We start from the raw sequence: 14,928 nt of genomic DNA, 5'->3' as shown, positions 1-14,928 counted from the left end.
GTGAAACGTGATATTTTGCCGTCTTGACATTATAACTCAAAAGTTACGAATGTTATTATTTCTGGCTTAATATTTCAACTCCACACGTTTATTTATTTATTTATTTTTCTGCAACATCGGCTTGCGTCTAATTTTGATGCAATGCCATTGCCAGGAGATAATTCCAATTTTCTTGACAATTGCTTTTGTCTGATTTTTTTTTTCCATAAAAAAGGATGTCACTCTGCCAAAACCCTGCAGAATGTGTATGTTTTAAAGAATCCATAATGGACCATCATGGAAGCCGTGGGCCGACGGGGCATCATGGGCGACGACATTTTGAGAATGCAACTTCGTGTAGTAAGGGCCGTGAGACCGTACTGTAAGGTACGTGCTCATAGGTAAACTGATCCGCAGCAGCCTCGCAGTTCCAGCTGTTCCTGCAGTCTGTAGCCACCCCTAGGTCTCTGCGCAGGGATCACACTGCGGTGTCCAGGGGGAATAGATCCCATCGCTGCATGGCAACCAAAAAAAAAAGAAGCATGCGGACTAAACGGAAAGGAAAATACTGTATATTAGCGTTGACACAATTGTTCGCTAATATAACAGAATAACTTAAACTTTCACAGTGAAAATGAGTCTCGATAGTTATTAAATGTGTAGAAAAACAAGTTTTATGTTGAACATTAACCTTTCATGACACGTTCCGGACTTACCGACCACTCCTGGTAATTAACAATTATTTAATTTATGTCACTCTCAAGCTAATATAGTTGTGTTTTTTACCTTTTGTAACGTGTTGCCATTGGCAACAAAATTGCATCTTCCACCGTTACTGCACTGGTCTCCAGTGTGCAAAGTTGGTTCTCAACTAACCGATTGTGCTTTTCCCATTACTTTGAGTGTACGTAGAGAGAAAGGTTGTAGCGAGTTGGCACAGCACTCCACATATATAACTAGAACGGTACTCTGTAGAGCGCATAACTCCGCCAGGCTGAACACTTTATGTTTTCTATCCCATTGATAGGCCGAATCTGGATTCGGACCTGAACCAAAATCTAATCGGCTTGTTCTTGTCACCTAACCAACTCGTCCACCACGTTTAGTCATAACTCATCCGCAACTTTTAAAAATATTTTCTATATCGCTTTTCACCCTATCTCTCAATGGTGAAGAATCGCTTCAAAAATTAAATAATTATCGTATCCGAATCCATATTTAGATCTTAATCAAAATCGAATAGATTCGTTCTTGTCACACGCCCAACCTGTCCACCAAGTTTCATCCAAACCTGTCCACAAATTTTGGAGATATCCTTCTATATATCCGTTTTGGCCCTATCTCTCAATGGTGAAGAATCAGTTCAAAAATTAAATAATTCTCACATCCGAATCCATATTTAGATCTTCACCAAAATCGAATAGATTCGTCCTTGTTACACACCCAACCTGTCCACCAAGTTTCATCCAAACCTGTCCACAAATTTTGGAGATATCCTTCTATATATCCGTTTTTGGCTCTATCTCTCAATGGTGAAGAATCAGTTCAAAAATTAAATAATTCTCACATCCGAATCCATATGTAGATATTCACCAAAATCGAATAGATTCGTCCTTGTTACACACCCAACCTGTCCACCAAGTTTCATCCAAACCTGTCCACAAATTTTTGAGATACCTTTCTATATATCCGTTTTGGCCGTATCTCTCAATGGTGAAGAATCAGTTCAAAAATTAAATAATTCTCACATCCGAATCCATATTTAGATGTTCACCAAAATAGAATAGATTCGTCCTTGTTACACACCCAACCTGTCCACCAAGTTTTGTCCAAATCCCTCCACAACTTTTTGAGATATCCTGCTATTTATAGTTTTTGGCCGTATCTCCCAATGGTGAAGAATCACGTAAAAAAATTCTAGTAGCCGGATCCGAATCCGGATCTTCACCAAACTCTAACCATGTCGTCCTTGTCACATACGCTACGTCTCTGCCAAATTTCGTCTGAATCAGTGCACAACTTTTTGAGATATCGTGTTCACAGACAGACTGGGGTGAAAACATAACCTCCATTCACCTTCGGTTCGTCTTCTTCGGACGGCACTTTAAGCGGACTGTCTCACCCACTAGTACTCAGTTGTGATTGCCTAAGTTTCATCGGGGTCTTGCGGGTTTCCTGGGACTTTGGCGAAATAAGATAGACCTTGGTGAGCAAATGCAAGATTCATTGGCCTATAAACCCCGCAAAAAGCCCTGTCTGACGTCGAACAGACTTCATGCTCCCTGACTCGGCGGACCCGCGAGGCCCTCTGTGGGCCTGCAGCTGGAATCAAATGGAAAGGGATCAAATGGAATGGAATATAAGCGCCTGGTGGACCGAAAGTACGAAGGTGCACAGCTTTAAGGTGAAATGAAAGTTGACAGGCGTTTGTGAAGAAAGTTTTGTATATAAAGTAGGGCGTTAAAGGGATACAGCAAAAGGCACACTGAGCTCGTGTCACGATGAAAACAGACGTTTTGGAATCAGGCCGCAAGTTCAGCAAAAGGATTAAAGAGACTCAGCACTTGGTGGTGCGTGCGCAGTATAAGTCTGTTCCTGTTTTATCAGCACGTTTAGTGCTTTTCATTAACGGGCAGACGTGTACGCTTTTGTAAGTGATGCACCGGAGCGTGCTAAACACTTATTAACGCTAAATATTTCCCTGTATTATTTGTTGCTTGCTATTACATGGTGAAAGCACACGAGATTAATTGGCTCCGTTGTAAAGTATTAATCGAAAACGCTTTACTGTACCAAAAGGAAATTGTGCCTTATTCTCGGTGATGAAATCATCGTCTGCTGCTTGCAAATGAAATGCATTCCAATTGACCGAACGTTCCGCACATGTTGGAATTTTTGAGCAGCGTTCACTTAACAATTTGCTTCGAATTCAAATTCAAAATGTCACTTTAATTGGAAAGACTAGCCTGGTGTTGGCTTAGCGGTTAGGGTGCGGGCTTGGGATCCGAGGATCCTGGGTTCGAATCCCGGTCGATCGCTGAATTAACGCCAGGGGGGTTGACTCAGCCTGTCATCCTTCCGAGGTCGGCAAATTGAGTGCCAGCTTGCTGGGATGAATGATCCCGGTGTGTACCCCGATTTAGAATAGGTACACCGTATCCCTGCGCATCGTAAGAGGCGACTAAGGGTTGGTGTCAGGAAGGGCATCCGGTCATAAAAACATTGCTTCAAACAGGGAACCATGATTGTCATGGAGCCCGCAAGGCTAACCCCCGCTCTAGTGGGGAAAATGGCCTTAAAACGATCATTCATTCATTCACTTTAATGGGAAAGACTCGTCCATAAGCACTTGGGTATTTTCCTGACGCATCACGTGGGGCATTCAAAGTCCAAGATGCGCCAACCTCACTGTGGCATAATTGTCAGAGCGTCCGCTCCGAGTCTGGTCGGTCCGAACCCGACACTCGCCGAGTCGTACCGAAGACTTAAAGAATGGTGCTGCTTGACTCTCAGGCACCTAAAAAGGATAGAGGATGGACAAACAACCATAGGTTGGCAACTATTGCAGAGGCAATTCTATCTCCCCAGTTTCTCCAAAGATATATATATATATATATATATATATATATATATATATCTGTGCAGAGTCTGTCTTTTTCCTCCTGCATTGAAGTTCCTTGTCAGGTTATCTTTCATCAAATAAGTCATGAATTGTAAAAAACATGTTCCATCATTAAACCAAGCAGTTGTTGCATAGAACGTTTTGAACACCCCTCGTAGTTCGGAGTTACCTGGATACGTCAAAGGAACACGTACCACGATCTTAAGAAAAGAAAAACATCAGCTGTTAGATACGAAGGTTGATCATTAAATCAATGACTTAACTTAAAGGCCAATGACAGCCAATTGAGGAAACGTATTCCTTTTACCCATAAAATATCCAAGTTGTGTTGAAGTTGTAAAAGTTCATAAACGTGTCGTCACGAAGAATACTGTAACCCTTATTTTATTTTCTCTCTTTCTGAGTTAGGCCAATGGACTCGTCATACTTTATATGAACTCAACTTTGACGACGTTGTTACATCTCAGGTTCAGAAATTCACCTCCTCAGGTTAATCAAGCAACGATTCATTTCTTTTTTCTTGACAATTGGCCTTAAGTGGTTTCACTCATGCCAATATCAATGCTCTGACGTAGACTGGTGACGTCAACGTTTTCAAAGCACCATCTATATACTAGGGCCGTTCAAAAAGTTATTGGAATAAAACACTCACAATTGTCCAAGAGACAGAATTTTTTTTTCAACTCTTGAGTACAGTGTGTGCATGCACATGTACTGTATATATACATATAATATTTTATATAGGTGTATATATTGCCTTGACATGCATGGACTATTGTATCTCTTTCATGTAATTATTTTAAACACCTCTTGTATCGTTGTTGATAAAATTTAAAATAATTGTTCTTTTTTAAAGTTGTGTCATCTCTGTCAACCACAAAAGGTAAACTTTTAACAGCAGCAGAAATTCACGACTCCAGATGTAACGTTTCATGGCGATCATTTTGCGTCGCCCCGAGATACGTCTATAATACAGTCTCGTATTTCAACTCCAAATCTTCTTTAATTCCTGCGCCTCTTCAGCCCGTCAGACACAGGCGGTGAAGTATTCCCAAGCTTGAGTTTAATAGGGTTGCATCATCATATAAGCTGGGAGTATCACCGGAGATATCCAAGAAGTACAATGTATAAAAGGTAGAAACTTTAATGCATTTTTTTATACATTGGTATAGGCTCATGGGGGAGCTGAATGATGAGGTGCAGCAGGTTCATAAACTAGCAAAGGGTATGGTGGATATGCATGCATGGGTTTTTTTTTTTTTTTTGTATATAGGATCGAGGGTCGTGAAAGAGCTAACATTTATCACACAAAAAATCAAACAGACACACAAAACATATAATAAGGGTAGCGGTAGACAAGATGGGGAGAGAAGGGGAAGCACAAACACAACATTTGAGAGCAGCGTCATCAGGAGATCTGTGAGAGGGAGAAGGCTTGGGGGGAGGAGGCGTGGGAATCGGGGTGGGGGGTGGGAGGAGTTTAAAACACAAAGACACTGCAAGGAATTCCAGGAAAGAAGTTGGTATTTCAAAAAAGTGGATCTGGGGTGAAATTAGCGGGGGCAGAAAAGATCAAGGTTTTGGATGGGGGAAGATAAGAGATGGTGGTGAACAGCTGTTTTAAAGACCTGGAGGGTGGAGTGGGATTGAAGGGAGTGAGGGAGTTTGTTCCAGAGGTGGGAGAAAAGAGGAATGAAGGAGTGAAGGTGAGCAGAGAGTCTTGATTTTGGCAGTTTAACCATAAGAGGGTTGCAGGCAGATCTTGTGCGACCTGAAGGAATATTTGGGGGACAGAGCGCAGAGAGAGAGAGAGAGCTGTGGGAGTAAGGCCGGAGAGGAGTCGGTGGAAGACAGAAAGACCACCAACCTGCCTGCGGTGAGTAAGTGAAAGGCCCTCGGAGTTAGCTTCATCGCGGGAGATTCCAATGATTCTGAAAGCTTTGGTTTCAACCGCGTGAAGCCGAGCTAGGTGTGAGGCAGGAGCACCGGCCCAGAGGGGGGGGAACAGTATTCCATTGAGCTGCGGATGAAAGCCTTGTATGTGGTGAGGAGCTCAGGTGTACCAATGAAGGACTTCGCACGGCGGAGGATGCCCAGTCGGCGACTGGCTTTGGAGGCCAGATTGGAAGATTGGGTGGGTACAATCGAGAGAATAAGGGGACAAACAAACTCAGGTGGACAACCAGCGTGGACTTTGGAAAAGTGAGCAGGTGAGGGTTTTAAGAGGAACATGTGTAACCTGTTGTGGATTGGGGAAGGCAGAGGTAGGAGAGCTTATGAGGAGCAAGGCCTGTAGAGGTAAACTTGCATAAAATAGAGAGTACACCAACCTGCCACCATTGGGAGAGTGGCAGTCCCTAGGAATCTGCTTCAACTGAACTCTCGAATATGTGGCTTCATTAGAACATGTACAGGTGGAAAACTTTACTGGAAAACCTTATATTTGAATGAGAACAAAATCTACAAGTGGTTTACAACAAGTCCATGAGGTTAAGGAGCAAAGTGTGCCACTGAAGGAATTATTTATATTATTACAGTGATCTTAGGCTTGTACCATACATCATGTGCAGGAAAATATGTTTTAGATCTCACTGCACTTTCCATGTGAAGTACAAGGATGTTAGGACTCGATGAACAAATCGGATGTAATATACGGGATTTTGATCCCGTGGTACCTGAATCACAACACAAGTGCTCAGGTGGGAATGTCAAACAGGACAACCCGATTGATTAGCGCAAAGCACCTATGCTTCATGCACGAAGGGCTGTGGAGCCACACTTCAGGCCTCGGACGAGACGAGTAGACCCACCGCGTTTGTAATCAACATGGACTTGGTCTGATTGCTTCTTGTAGTATTACTGCGGGACGCCGTCCTTTATCTCCGCGCACCTATTAATAATACAAACGCACCCGACCGGAGCGCTTTTGATTTTACACTCTTCCCGCCACTCCCCCCACCCCTCCTATGTTTGATTCTTTTTTCTTTTTTTTTATTCTAAATCCTCAGAGCCTGATACAGCATATGGTGCCATTGATATTCACCCAACTAATCCTATATCGCTCGATGCATGAATTATTGATGTTAAAACTTGCACACTTGCTGCGGGAGGGGGGAGGGCTGTATTAGCAGAGAGGCGATGAAGGGCAGCTGGTGAGGTTATGGCGTTGGGGGTGAACCCTTTAATTTTAAAATTGTTTATATAGTGATGGAAGACTCATGAAGGGCCTTGTCCATCAACCACATGCAGTACCAAGGTATTCGTAGAGATCAGTGTACTTCTACATTGATTTCATGGACACCAGAAGACAATACATATGGTATGAACCGCCTTTAGAGGCCATTTTTCCCCATAGAGCAGGGGTTGCGCCTTTTTCAGGTACCATGGTCCATTGGTCCCCTTTTTGAAGAAATGTTTTATGGCCAGATGCGGTAAACTTCCTGCCACCAACCCTGTTATTCACCTCTTGCGACACACAGGGAATTACCAGTGAACTGGTACTCAATTTGCCGACCTCGGAAGGATGACAGGCTGAGTCAACCCCCTGGCGTTAATTCAGTGATCGACCGGGATTCGAACCCAGGATCCTCGGATCCCAAGCCGGCACCGTAACCGCTAAACCAACACCAGGCTATTCAATACATATGGTATATGGGATTGAAACCTGGGTTCCCTGGACCATGAGGCATTGGTTCAGAGAGGAGCACCAACCGGCCAACCCTAACCTACCTGAAGCTAAATTGCAAGCGATGAAATTGTGTTATTGTGTCGTCGATCGCTTTGGTTCGATTCTCACCGAGAACACCTCAGGTACTCCACACATCATCATCACCCTGCAGGTGAAAGAGGGTAAATGGCAATAACGTTTGTCGCCTTGTCTTCATCTCTGTTTCAGGAACCGACCAGCGAAAAAACTAACAATGGAATCCACTATCGCCTTCAACTTCTTTACAGCAGTGGTGAGTACAGAACATTTGCAGGTAAATGTGCATGCACATATGCTTGCGATTACTATGTCTGGTCGTACAGTTCCAGAACAATTTACTATTTGCATGAATAACTCAGATTGGTCATTTGTACTGTTAGAAAGATATCTTCAAAGGAAATGACACTGTTGCTTAGAATTGCACTCACCGACTGGCTTGTTGTAAGCGACAATGCTCATTCGCACACAAACTTGTTGATGTGCGGCTTTTGCCTGATCTGCCACAATGTGCCTTCTCACCATTATATTCGGTTTAGATAATGAATGACAAAAGACATTTGTGAAATATTACATTGAGCAGGCCATTGTGTGATGGTATTTCTGGCCAAATTTGACACTCCTTGGGTATAAGGTAACAGTCCTACAAGATGGGAGAGAGGCAGCACACACTTACCATTGAGCTCGCGAGCCTCGGATTGATTCCGGACCTGACTGTAATCTGTTGGATTGGTGCTTCTCAGAGTATCCTACCCCTCGCAATGACATTAAGCTGCATTTCCCATCTGCTCGCATTAGTTGGTGATCCTCATAGACCTCACAGTATTTGTCACAAAGAGTTGTCCAGTTATCTCCGACACTCTGATCAAATTACAAATTCACACTAAAGGTGGAAATAATTGGGCCGTTAAATAAGTAGTAGTGTTTTTAGGAGAAGGAGACATATACTAATCAAGGGAGGTGCAAAGCACCCCTCCCTTATATATGTAATGGTTTCTCTGTAATAATAATATGAAAAAGAAGAAGAAGAAGCAGATTAGGAAGCATAAGGAGAAACCTCTAGCTTCTTGCAATTATTGCTAATGAATGAGTAAATATTGTATATTATATGAAAGAAATTGTAAAGGTATAAATTATATGTCACAATTTTATTCCTTCTCCATATGTCTGAAAATATATCATGTAAGTTGAACTTTGAACTTCCTCCAGAATTGCCACTGCTGATACTTATACTTATAGTTTTTTTTTTAGCGTTTTGCAACAATCCAATGACTCTGTACATTAACCCTCCAGCAGACACGTTGTTGTACATCTAGGGTCAGGACCGTGGTGTCTCACTGTACTCTGAGTATTAAACACCATGCTCATTGATGGATTGACTTCTCGATGTTCCAAACATTGATATCAGAGATCAGAAGTAAAATTGTATTTTATAATTTTGAGATAAAGACATGAAAGGTACGTATATATTTTATTGATTCTGTATATATATATACAGTCGTGGCCAAAAATATTGTCACCCTTGCACGTTTTTAAAATAACTCACAATTTCTGTTAAAAATAAGTTGAAATTGACAAAAGTATTTTGTCTCCACAATTCTTTATTTCACTATTAATATTACAGAACCTTTGTTTTTGATGCCTAACTTAATATATCCTTTTAAATCAGAAAAGAAAAAGAAATTGCATTGACAAAATTATTGACACCCTAGACTTAATATTTGGAAGCATGGCTTTTGAACAAAATAACTGCAGTCAAGCACTTCCTGTAACCATGAATGAGCTTCCTACACCTCTCTACTGGCAGTTTGGCACACTCTTCTTGTGCAAACTGCGCCGATTCTCCCAGACTTGAAGCGTGCCTTCACCGAACTGCTGTTTTCATATCTCCCCACAGGTGTTCAATGGGATTTAGATCTGGACTCATTGCTGGCCACTTCAGAACAGTACAGGGTTTTGTCTTGAACCATTCCTGGGTGCTTTTTGAAGTGTGTTTGGGGTCATTGTCCTGCTGCAAGACCCATGACCTTCGCCAGAGACCCAGCTTTCTGACACTGGGTTGAACATTGTGCTCCAAAATGCCTTGGTAATCTCCTGATTTCATGATGCCATGCACACATTCAAGGCATCCAGTGCCAGAGACAGCACAGCAACCCCAAAACATCACTGAACCTCCTCCATGTTTGACTGTCAGGAAGGTGTTCTTTTCTTTGAAGGCTTCATTTTGTTTTCTGTAAACATAGAGATGATGTGCTTTACCAAAAAGCTCTAATTTGGTCTCATCTGTTCACGGGACATTCGCACAGAAGGATGTTGGCTTGTTCACGTGTGTTTTGGAAAACTCCAGTCAGGCTTTCTTATGTCTTTCTCTCAGGAGTGGGGTCCTCCTGGGTCTCCTACCATAGAACCCCCTCTCATTGAGTTGGTGACGGATGGTGTGAGTTTAAACTATCATACCTTGTGTCTGAAGGTCACCTTAAATCTGTTTGGCAGTTGATTGAGGTGCTTTCTCCACCATTCAAACAATCCTTCGCTGCAATCCTCAATCAAGTTTTCTCTTGCGGCCACATCCAGGGAGGCGGGTTACAGTGCCATGCGCCTTAATCTTCCTGATAACATTACGTACGGTGGACACAGGAACATCAAGGTCTCTGGAGATGGACTTATAGCCTTGAGATTGTCCATCCTTGGCTATAATCTTGTGTCTGACCTCTTCAGACAATTCTCTGGTTTTCTTTCTTTTCTCCATGATCATTGCGGTACACACAGTGACACAAAACAGCAGAATGACTCCTTTTCTCTATTCAAACTTGTTGAATGAATGATTTTTATATTGCAGGCACCTGTAACTCACTGCAGGTGAGTTCAATTCCAAAGTAAAGGAGAATCACCTGCTTGAAATCTAATTATTTCTAACAACTTCTAAAAGGTGCCAATAATATTGTCCGGGCCATTTTTGCATTTCTGTGTGGAATAAGCTAAGATTTAGTAATTTTTTTCAGCTTTTTTTTTTCCCCACAGCAAACCAAAGAAATACTTTTGTGGATTCCAGAAGATTTTTTAATTTCAACAGTTTTCTGGAAGAAATGGTGCATTATTTGAAAAAGGTGCAAGGGTGCCAATATTTTTGTCCACGACTGTGTGTGTGTGTGTGTGTGTGTGTGTGTGTGTGTGTGTGTGTGTGTGTGTGTGTGTGTGTGTGTGTGTGTGTGTGTGTATTTAAACATGCATATATATGATATACAGACTTGGCATTTAATATGGAAATTTTTTTTCTTGACTTTGGTTTACTTTCTGAACTCGGTATATCAATCTGGTGAGTTTCTTTTACACTTTGGTGATTTATTTGTTAAAAGAACCTTGTCACTGATTGTCTGTCGCAGCAAGAAGTCAACAACAGGATTATATCACAGGTGGCGTGGCAAAATGTACGGACAGGTGCATTTGACGATTGGCTTCACAGTCGAGTATACAAGGGTTGTTGCGTTCTGTATTAGTGGAAAACAACTGCTGCACGTCTCCAAAAGTTATTGCTGCTTCCTCTGGAGATGGTCCGTCAACTCGACAATGCTGTTTGTGATGGAGTGGTGGCTTTACGAAATTACGGCATGAAACAGCGTGCTATTGCTCGGCAGTATGGCATCACTCAAGGTCAGGTGTCAAATCGAAATGCTCAGAGGGGTGTCCCTACTCCAATCCCGAGGCCAGGACGTCCTCGCAGAACCACAAGGAGGGATGATCGCCAGCTGCACCGGTTAGTCCGCAATGGCCGTACCAAGTCAGCTAATCGGCTTAGGGCTGAGTGGCAGCAACTGACAAATGTGCCTGTATCCAGAAGGCTAGTCAACCAACGACTGGTTCAAGCAGGCTATCGTGCAAGTCGTCCCCTGAGAAAGCCACGCCTGACCAGACAACACTGCCAGCGCCGATTGAAGTGGGCCAGAGAGCACCGTCAATGGCAGCCAGGACACTGGAATCACGTGATCTTCAGTGACAAGTCTAGATTTCTGGTCTATCGTCAAGATGGCCACGTCCGAGTGTGCAGACAAGTGCATGAAGCCTACAACAAAGATTGTATAGTGCCAAGAGTCCAAGCTGGAGGTGGTGGGGTGACCGTTTAGGCTGCTTTTCATGCAGGGAGCAAAACTGACCTGGTTGTTCTGAATGGAAACCTGAACCAGTTCAAGTACAGGGCCATTCTGGAAGAAACATTGCTTCCATTTGCTCGGGCAGCCTTTCGAGGAAACTTTGTCTTCCAAGATGACAATTCACGGCCTCATCGTGCTCGCATGATCCAACACTTTCTTACTGACCGTGGTGTAGAGCATATGGAGTGGCCTGCCATGTCCTCGGATATGAATCCGATAGAGTACTTGTGGGCAGAATTAACGCGTCAAATCGACCACTTGGACCAGCAGCCGACCTCTGTGCGTGAATTGCAGCAGGCTATTGTCACTGCATGGCAAGCGATTCCTGTCCAAACCTTGGCAAATCTCGTGAACAGCATGCCTCAACGTGTACGTGCTCTCCTGAATGCTCGTGGGGGTTACACGAAGTACTGAACTGTAATTTTACTGTCCGTAATCCCAGTCGTAATTTAACTTTTGTTTTTGTTAAAAATTTTTTTGGCTAATGTGCAAAATAAAGAGATACTTCTGGAAAACGTACAGAAGTTTAACACAGTACTGTCCATGAATTGAGTTCGATATCAGTTTATATCACTTTCAAGGATCAATTTATTTGTTTCGAAATGTCAAATGTGGTTTTTGTTTCTTTTAAAGATCACATTAACAAAATCTAGAATAATTTCAACATAATTCCAATGAACTTTTGGTTCTAAGACATCTTGAAAAGTAAGTTCACCCCCACAAAAAAAATATTCCATATTAAATGCCAAGTCTGTAGTTCCTTTCTACTCCATGTTCATTCCATGGAAATCAAAATACCTCTTCATTTAATCTATAATTTATGTATGTATGTATGTGTGTATGTGTATATATAATTATATATGTATGTATATATATATATATATATATATATAAAATAGAAATATACATATATTATCTGGCCTGTTGGTTGCATCACCAGTGAGCTCGCTGCAGCTGTGCCCCCATGAGCACAAATTAGGAAATTGGTCAAGGTGCCAGCGACAATCGCTTCTTCTTTTGCCAAACACACCTTCGGTTCTTTATCATCCACCAGCAATCAATGCTGACAGATTTGACACCAAGCTGAATGCCCCATCCATAAGACTGCATGCTCTTTAATGCAGCACCTTGCCTGCGAAACAACAAGGTGACAATTTATATTCATATTCGCGTCAGGAATGGACCCCAGGTTAGAAAACTGAATGTCGAGTGCCCTATCCTAAAGCTATTTTACCAACACTCTTGAGGTCAAGGAAACCATATATATTCGGACTAAACAGGGTAAAATATCTCGTTATCTCTCTATATTATAAAAGAAAGTTTTTGTTTGTTTGTCTGCGCAAGCTAATCTCCTGAACGGTGAAAGATAGGAGGAAACCTCTAATACAAAAAATGTCGGGACGAGCCCCGGGAAGGTTTTAGGCTAGGTGGCGAGGCCGGTTGAGGCCGCTTCGACCGGGCCGGGCCCATTTCGCAATTAAAAGCTGAGCTGAATTATAGTCGTCAATCTTCTACGGCCGCGAGTAAATGCTGAATTATGGTAGTAAATTAATTCAAAAAGAACCAAAAATGTCGGAACAGGCCCCGGGAAGGTTATAGGTTAGGTGGCGAGGCCGGTCGAGGCCCACCTCGGCCGAGCTGGGCCCATTTCACAATTAAAAGCTGAGCTGAATTATAGTAGTCAATCGTCTACAGCCGCGAGTAAAAGCTGAATTATAGTAGTAAATTCATTCAAAAATAACCCGGGCAACGCCGGTGCTTTCAGCTAGTCATAAATATCTCAATGTAAGGAAATCATTATTAAGAAAGTTATTTCTCATTAGCGTGCTGCGGCTCCAAGGAACATCATAGCAAATCGGCATCTTTGGGAATTTTTGTTTGTGGTTGCACCACAACTCGTTCGATTTTTTTTTTTTTAATATAAACGTTAACTTCTTCGTGCATCTTCTGCATACTTCAGAATAAGGTTGATGCGATCTAATAAAGGACGTTGCCATGTTGCGTTATAATTACATTTATCATAGCATTCATCTATAGCTTCGTGCGAGTTGTTCTTTTTTTACATTACAGGACGCATACCACGTGGGGGTAAAGATAAAATCACGTTTATACATCCATTCATGCCATCTTTCAGATGCCTCCTCGAGTTCCATTAATATTAATGTCGATCGGCCTTTTCAGCTTTCTACTCCAGTTCTGAAACCACATCTAAATCCTTTTAAGAACCTTCAAGCCTGTCTATGACCACCTGGATTATGACAATTCATAACGTATCCTTTAGCCATCACACCCACCCACACAACAGAGCGTCGAATACAATAGCTTGAATTTCAAGTGTCCTTGGCAAGTCTAGCAACCTACGTTTTAAGCCAGAAGAGCCATATACATCTTAGGTATCGAAGAATGATGAAATTTTAGTCTCTCTCTCTCTCTCTCTCTCTCTCTCTCTCTCTGTTTTTTGTCTCTCTCTGTTTTTTGTCTCTCTCTGTTTTTTTAAATCTCGCTCTGTCGGTGTCTCTCTCTCTATCTGTCTTGCTTGTTCTCTCACTCTCTCTCTCTCTCTCTATCTTTCTCTGTCTGTCTCTCTCTTTCTTTCTCTCTCTGTCCTACTCTCGCTCTTTCTCTCTCTGTCCTACTCTTTCTCTTTCTTTCTTTCTTTCTTTCTATATATCTCTCTCTCTCTCTCTCTCTCTCTGTTTTTGTCTCTCTCTCTCTCTCTCTCTCTCTCTCTCTCTCTCTCTCTCTCTCTCTCTCTCTCTCTCTCTCTCTCTCTCTCTGTCTCTCTCTGTCTGTCTCTCTTTCTCTCTCTGTCTCGCTTTCTCTCTGTCTCTTTCTGTTTCTCTATGTCTCTCTTTCTCTCTCTCTCACAAGTATACCCCATGTGTTTCCCTTCACTCTTCACCCTTTACTATTGTCTCTGATTTCTTCTTACACCCACCCACACCTCCCAAACCTCTCTCTTCCCCAACTCTCCCACCCCCATTTTTCTACTTTTCCCAATCATTCTCACTTCCCGTTCTTTTTCTCAATTCACCCATAGCTGCATATGCAATATCTAGATGACCTCTAATTTTACAAACTCTTTTAAATGAAATTCATGTGACATCTTAAAGCAAAATAATCTCTTTCATCATTATTCTGGAGATACTAACACAGCTCATACAGATTAAGTGTATCAGCTGTGTTGTTTCTTTGAGTGACATGTTTCCATTACATAATATTTTATGAAATTGTGCTGGACGGTTGACATGATCCTAATCGCAGAGTGCAATACATCGAATCAGCTGACTATTTTTGTGTTGGTGGAAATGCTTTATGCTTTATAGATTGCTTCATCGTATCTACGTATATACATATGCAGGAGGCTAGAACATATGGATGAAAGAATGAACTAATCGCATACACAAACACTAAACTGTGGCAGATAGTGGTTTACAAAGAAGAAGAATTTGATGTTCTAAACTTGAGAGGAGAGG

At 42.2% G+C, this 14,928-nt stretch overlaps 1 protein-coding gene across 2 annotated transcripts in view; it reads left to right on the top strand.

The window, feature by feature from the left end:
* Positions 1–14,928, top strand: part of EBF3 (EBF transcription factor 3) — a 199,182-nt gene that overhangs the window by 5,536 nt on the left and 178,718 nt on the right. For both annotated transcript variants that reach the window (XM_068110645.2, XM_068110642.2), the window contains exon 3: positions 7,497–7,560. In XM_068110645.2, the coding sequence (XP_067966746.1) occupies positions 7,497–7,560 (64 nt within the window). The remainder of the gene's footprint in view (positions 1–7,496; positions 7,561–14,928) is intronic.

This window comes from Myxine glutinosa, chromosome 3, assembly GCF_964187855.1.
Source record: "Myxine glutinosa chromosome 3, kmMyxGlut1.1, whole genome shotgun sequence".
Taxonomy (NCBI): Eukaryota; Metazoa; Chordata; class Myxini; order Myxiniformes; family Myxinidae; genus Myxine; species Myxine glutinosa.
This window is presented reverse-complemented; position numbering and strand designations above follow the sequence as displayed.